The 6,499-nt window shown below is 29.3% G+C and overlaps 1 protein-coding gene across 1 annotated transcript; it reads left to right on the top strand.

Annotated features, from left to right (window-relative positions):
• Positions 1 to 3,505: 3,505 nt before the first annotated feature.
• On the top strand, positions 3,506 to 4,836 carry LOC108685416 (somatostatin receptor type 2-like). The gene has a single exon (XM_018190192.1). The coding sequence runs from the start codon at positions 3,506 to 3,508 to the stop codon at positions 4,757 to 4,759; it is 1,254 nt and encodes a 417-aa protein (XP_018045681.1). The 3' UTR covers positions 4,760 to 4,836.
• Positions 4,837 to 6,499: the final 1,663 nt, after the last annotated feature.

Raw genomic sequence — 6,499 nt, 5'->3', positions numbered from 1 at the left:
TCACATTATTGTGAAATTTCTGGTTATTTTTTATGTGTCAAATGCCGATATAGTTTCCTAGCGTTCTTAAAATTAGTTTCAGTGCACGTCGGCGCAATCAGCCTGATTGGTTTATACAAAATTTCAACTACGAATATTTCAAAATAAAATACAGAATAAAAAATGATTATTCTAAGCTACTATTTCATTTTTTAAATCTTGAAATAAAACACATATAATTTTATTAAATTTTAAACATTAAACGAAATTGTTTATGCGCGCGCACGTGTGTGTATGTATGTGTGTGTGTGTGTGTGTGTGTGTGTGTGTGTGTGTGTGTGTGTCTTAAATTGTAATTGCCCAAAATTTACTAAAATAAATCAAATATGATAAGAGATTTTTAAAAATAAGTATGCAGAATATTCAATCTTAGAAAAAAGAATATAATTATTTTTAAACTCAACAAATAGAAAATAGCCATAATGATCGAAGCATGGCCATTTTCTATTTCCTATTTATTGAATTTAAAAATAATTATATTCTTTTTCAAGCTAGAATTTAAGCACAATATATTTTTGTACATTTTTAAAAATTTTCTGTTAAATTATTAAACATTTAATATTACTTTATTTTCTTATGTTCTCTTTTTTTTTCTCTACTGATAAAGTCTTTAAGACCTGAAAGATATTCTTTTTTCTAATCTTTGGAAAAAGTTCAATTCTATTCAATTCTATTCAATTCTATTTTTTGTTCTAAATTTGCGTTCATTTTCTTTTATCATAAGAAGTTTTATCTTCATTTTCGGTGTTCATCTAACGAAGAAGATGGTCATAAAAATATTAGTCAAAGATGATGGAAATGACTATCAGAGAGATTGGGTCATAACTGACGAAACGACTTTTCACATTTATGCTATGCTAGACCAACTCATTGAAGGTAAGTAAAAATAACGTCAGTTAAAAAATTTTCTATATGAATGATATACAATGAGAGCAAAAAGTATTCCTACAAGGAAATTTGTTATAAAAAAAGTCTTTTATTTGTAGAAAAAAAACATTAATTAGCAATTTTATATAATGAGTTTTATATATTCTGTTCTAAAAACGAGCTTTGCATGTATTCCTGATTTTATAAGCTAAATTTCTCATCTGTATGAATACTTTTTAAGCATTCAAACAATACCATTTTTAATTTTCGCTTACTTTTCAGATGATATATTTTGTATAATTAATACACATTTTTTTGGTATATATAATTTTAAGAAACAGTATATTTTATATTCTTTATGAATAAATTATTAATTATCCAACAAGAAATGATCATCGATTAAATTTGAATTGACATTAAATTGATATTGAAATTATCATAATTATATTGACATCAATTCGATGACTCATTTCTCACTGGATAATATTTACTTTTTAAAAATAAAGTTTTTTTATAAAATATTTTCTTTGTAATAATACTTTTTGCACTCACTGTATATCATTAGAGTTAGTAAATAACAAAGCTAATACCATTTGAGTTTTTAATTTAATAGAATGTTACTTTTGTAAATTTTTTTTGTAAATAAAAATAATTTACGATGTAATGTAAATCTAAGATTTTTTTTTCTTTTTTTATTAACCAACACTCGTGTTAATTCTTACACTTTCTCTTTTAAATATGAAATTATTTAATTCGAATGAGATAACGAAGTGGCTTCTTTATATATGTAGAATTAAGATAGCTACAAATTGTATAAGTATAAAAATAGTCACATGTATTTCTCGTGATAGTCGTGATTACAAGTACGTTCGCGGTCGAAACTTTGTCGCTTACAGACTGATGCCGAGCGGCATCAGTTGCTGTATCCCCTTGCACGTTATACATAAATGCAACGTCACAGTGTCAGTGAAAGAAATTAAGAGTTAATAAAGAATACATGAAATACTTATCGACATAGCAATTTACTATCCAAGGTTTCATATATTCGGCGCAGATACTTTTAAGCAAAGATCTTCTTGGATCTCATCTTTTTCGACCATTAATAATTCGAAAGGAGTTATATCGATGCTTCTATGATATGTAGAGTTCAATATTTCTTGCAATTTAGGCACACACTGATATCATTTAGTTTTTAAAGATAGTTTCGTCAATACCGAAATAATATTACAATTAAGTCTTTCAACATGTCCGTTAGCTCTAGATAATCCCGTCGTCATGTGTCGGTCAATATATGTTTGATGTTTTTCTCCTTACAATAATTAATTAAACTTTTTTTTAATTCTACTAATCTAAACTTAAATCTATTATTGGATTGGCATATTCAGAGGAACATGGCTCAATAATGCCATCTTTTAGCCATTCCGCCATTTGCGCTTCTACGATTTTTTTATCCGGTATAGATAATCTACGCGGTCTCTGTGAAATCGGCTTATTATCTTTCAGAGACAAACTTAATTTGATATCCGCTGATTTATTATAGACTCGTATGATGAAACTAATCGCTGGACCATCTTACGCGTCTCTGCGTGCAAGATAAATTCAAGGTCGATCCTAATTTTCTCTGATAAATCAATATGCGCTATAAACGTAGTAGGAATAATTTCGGTAATGATTGCATTATCTTTATCAAAAACTTTAATACAGTCATCTCAAGTATGTCTCTACCAAGAACAAAGTCTATTTCCATCGCATTGCAAGAAACAATACAAACAATACAATGTCATAGAATAATCTTCATCATCAATATACACAATTGTTTGATTAATATCCTAATGTTTCGGATTTACTCTTGCCAAAATTCGTGAACATTCGCGCATATCTTACAAACTCCTTTCCTAATTTCTTAAATCTTCATGAATCAAGCTAATACGACTATTAGAATCAATCAAAGCTAATATTTTAATGTTGTCTATAATAATTTCTTTAAGCGGATCGTGATTCACACATTTGATTATTTTTTATCAAATTTACTGTTGACGATTTCGGATTCCGGATCTGATTTTTAGACGCTGTACAATTGGTCGCTTAATGACCGAATTTGTTACAATAAAAACATTTTTTTCTTGGCGATTTTTTGTCGATCTCTAGCGTGATGTCCGCACGCAATTAAAACACTGGTATCTCTTTATCGTCATTTAAAACAGAAAGTTGCAAATTATATAAGTATAAAAAGAGTCATATGTATTTCTCGTGATAGTCATGATCGAATGGTTTTTTTCGCAAAGACTAGAAACAGATCGTGTTAAAATTCTGAAAATTTTACGACTTTGCAACTTTTTACGATCGGAAAATACAGGTCGGAAAATCTCATTACATACATTTTAAAATCTAAAACTTTTCCTTAAATATTGACAAAATTTGCAGGTTTTAAAGTAATTGTTGTGCATAATCTTTTATAATATTTATCTTTAATATAAATGATTTTTTTTGGAGTATAATATTATAAAAAACAAATTTTAAATATTTTTTAAGCAACTTATCGCAGTATGGCATATTTTTACTAATTGTATGTTTTTGTATATATTTCAGATTCTATATAATGGATAACATATACAATTTAACTTACGATAACTTAACATACGATGATACGGAATTCCTAAACTGTGAACTTAATTTATCGTTTATCGCTATAATTAATCAGATACTCTACTCCATCGTTTGTATCGTTGGACTTCTTGGGAATACTTTGGTCATTTATGTTGTTCTACGCTTCGCGAAGATGCAGACTGTCACAAATATGTACATTGTGAACTTAGCGATCGCGGACGAGTGCTTCCTAATCGGTATACCATTTTTAGTAACAACGATTAGTTTACGTGGCTGGATCTTCGGTAATGTTATGTGCAAAGTGTATATGATCACGACTAGTATCAATCAGTTTACCAGCAGCATCTTTTTACTCATCATGAGTGCTGATCGCTACATCGCTGTGTGCCACCCGATTTCATCCCCGAAGATGCGCACGCCTTTCATCTCAAAAATAATTTCGATTTCTGCCTGGATCACTAGCGCTCTCTTCATGATACCGATATTTCTTTATGCAAATACTATGGAATACACAAATGGCGTTGTCAGTTGCAACATTTATTGGCCTAACGATCACGGTGGTCATACTACTTTTACATTTTACATGCTTATCTTCAGCTTCATCATTCCTTTAATATTTATACTGGTTTTCTACTTACTGGTAATAAAAAAGCTGCGAACAGTGGGTCCAAAGAACAAATCAAAAGAGAAGAAACGATCACATCGAAAGGTCTCCAGACTGGTCTTAACAGTTATCGTTGTATATGTCTTCTGTTGGTTACCTTATTGGGTCACTCAAGTGGCCTTGATATATACCCCGCCAAAACAATGTCAAACTAATATTAGTATTGCAAGTTTTCTGCTAGCTGGTTTCCTGAGTTATAGCAATAGCGCAATGAACCCGATTCTGTACGCTTTTTTAAGTGACAATTTTAAAAAGAGTTTTTTGAAGGCATGTAATTGTGCTGCTGGAAAGGACATTAATGCGACACTGAACAATGAAAATAGCGTGTTTCCAAGAAGGAAAATTAATGATGATAGATTACAACATGATCAAATGATAGCAGCTGGATCATCTAGAATGGATTTTGACGATGAGGAGACGGACAGAGGACTGTTCAGCAAGACCTCCACTACCACAGTGACGATGACATCAAGATCAAACATCGAGATCACAGTGAGCAGCGATTATTACAGGGATCCAGCACAAAGAAATAAAGATTTACATAAGAATGGTGCACAATTAACTTTGTTGACGCAGGTTTGAGCGCGATATATTATAATACAGCAGACTCTCTAGGATGAGAACTCATTGCGAGTCATAAACACAAAATCCAATAAGTCCTCCAGCAAATTGTTAATAATAATGATTTGAAAATTTTGTGCGAAAATAGTGAAGTATAAATATTAGTGTTTTAGCTAAATACTAATTAATGTAGGAAGAAGAGTTACGCTTCTAATACGGAAATTAAATTCTAAGTGTCATTTGTTTGTTAATCATAGTATAGTAGAGGAGAAAGCACTATTATGGTCAATATATACATATATTGTAGTTTCCCTTAATATCTCTATCTATTATATAACAAATCCTAATGATTACTTATGGAATTATTTACTCAATAGCTTGCCATTACATCATGACGCTAATATACTCAATAGCCAGCATTTATTATAATGCATTTTTAGTTCAAGTATTCCATAATGTGGTCTTCTATGAATATTGATTATTCATGACTTCTTTTTTGAGATTTTTACATCAATAATTATTTGATAATCAATTGTAACTCTACTGTTAATTCATAAATACTGTTAATCTGTAGTTTATATTACGTATACTGTTTTTAATACTGAGATTTTTAATACTGCTTATATATAGAAGTTATACATTCATGTATATACATTCATTTGCATATATTTAAATATTTATTATTTTTTATTAATTTTGTAACCAAATACTGTTTTCTAAACAAAACTAATATTTTAAGGCTATTTTTCTGGAAGATCATACCATTTTTTTCTTATTTTTTTCTTATTTTTACTAACTAGTTTTAAACTTAAATATTGCTTATTAATCAAGTTATTGTGTAAAATGTAATTGGGGTAACATAATACCATCTTCTCCTCTACTTATACTATAGGATTATAATATAGTAGTCTTAAATATTATTAATAAGCATTATCAAGAAATATAATCAGAAATATAATATGAGTTATAAAAATATAAGAAATACAATTAAAATAAAAACAAAAATAACAAAATAAAAAGATAAAAACAAAAACAAAATATAAATGTAATATTAATTAATTATTGAAATAAAATAAAATAAAATGTGAATAAAATACTATTTAATTAATATTACGCAGGAAACTAATATAAATTGTGTGGATCAACAAAATTTATTTCTGAATTATCTATCCAATTAGAATCTATGTCAATCTTTTTAAGTAACTAAATTGTGAGAGGCAAGGGGACTCACATTAATCAAGCACCCCAAAGGGAATAGAAAACTACTACGTCCACGCCTTTATTCCTGGCTAGCGCTAAAAGTAGTTCCAGACAGTTAAAAATGCATATGAAACGAGAAAAATCTCGATCTTGTCTCGATATCGTCTCTCAATATTTAACGTATTTGATATATTTGGCACGCCGATTATGATGATAATGAAATTGCATCACACGTCCGTTCCGGGGGTTGCGATTCTCATCAAGGCAGCAGTGATCTTTCGTAAAGATGTAACGACAAGATTTATATCTCATTTAATTTGGAGAAAAAAAAATGGAGAATTATCTGTGAATATTTATAGAGTTAAACAATCGTAGGTATATGTAAAAATTGGGTCAAAGTTAAATAGCTTAACAAAGCTTTTGAAAGGTTTTGTAAGCCTTCGTGCTTTACAATTACGTGATAAAAATTTATCGTGGTAAAATTCTAATGTAAATCAAGTTTATCGACACAATAAATGTGCAAGACTCGCTTATGATGCGTATGCCATAATGATCGAAGAT

The sequence above is a fragment of the Atta colombica genome, unplaced genomic scaffold, assembly GCF_001594045.1.
Source record: "Atta colombica isolate Treedump-2 unplaced genomic scaffold, Acol1.0 scaffold153, whole genome shotgun sequence".
In the NCBI taxonomy this organism is placed as follows: domain Eukaryota; kingdom Metazoa; phylum Arthropoda; class Insecta; order Hymenoptera; family Formicidae; genus Atta; species Atta colombica.
This window is presented reverse-complemented; position numbering and strand designations above follow the sequence as displayed.

Coding starts and splice junctions, on each gene's coding strand:
- LOC108685416 (XM_018190192.1), top strand. CDS start 3,506: ATGGATAACATATACAATTTAACTTACGATAACTTAACATACGATGAT.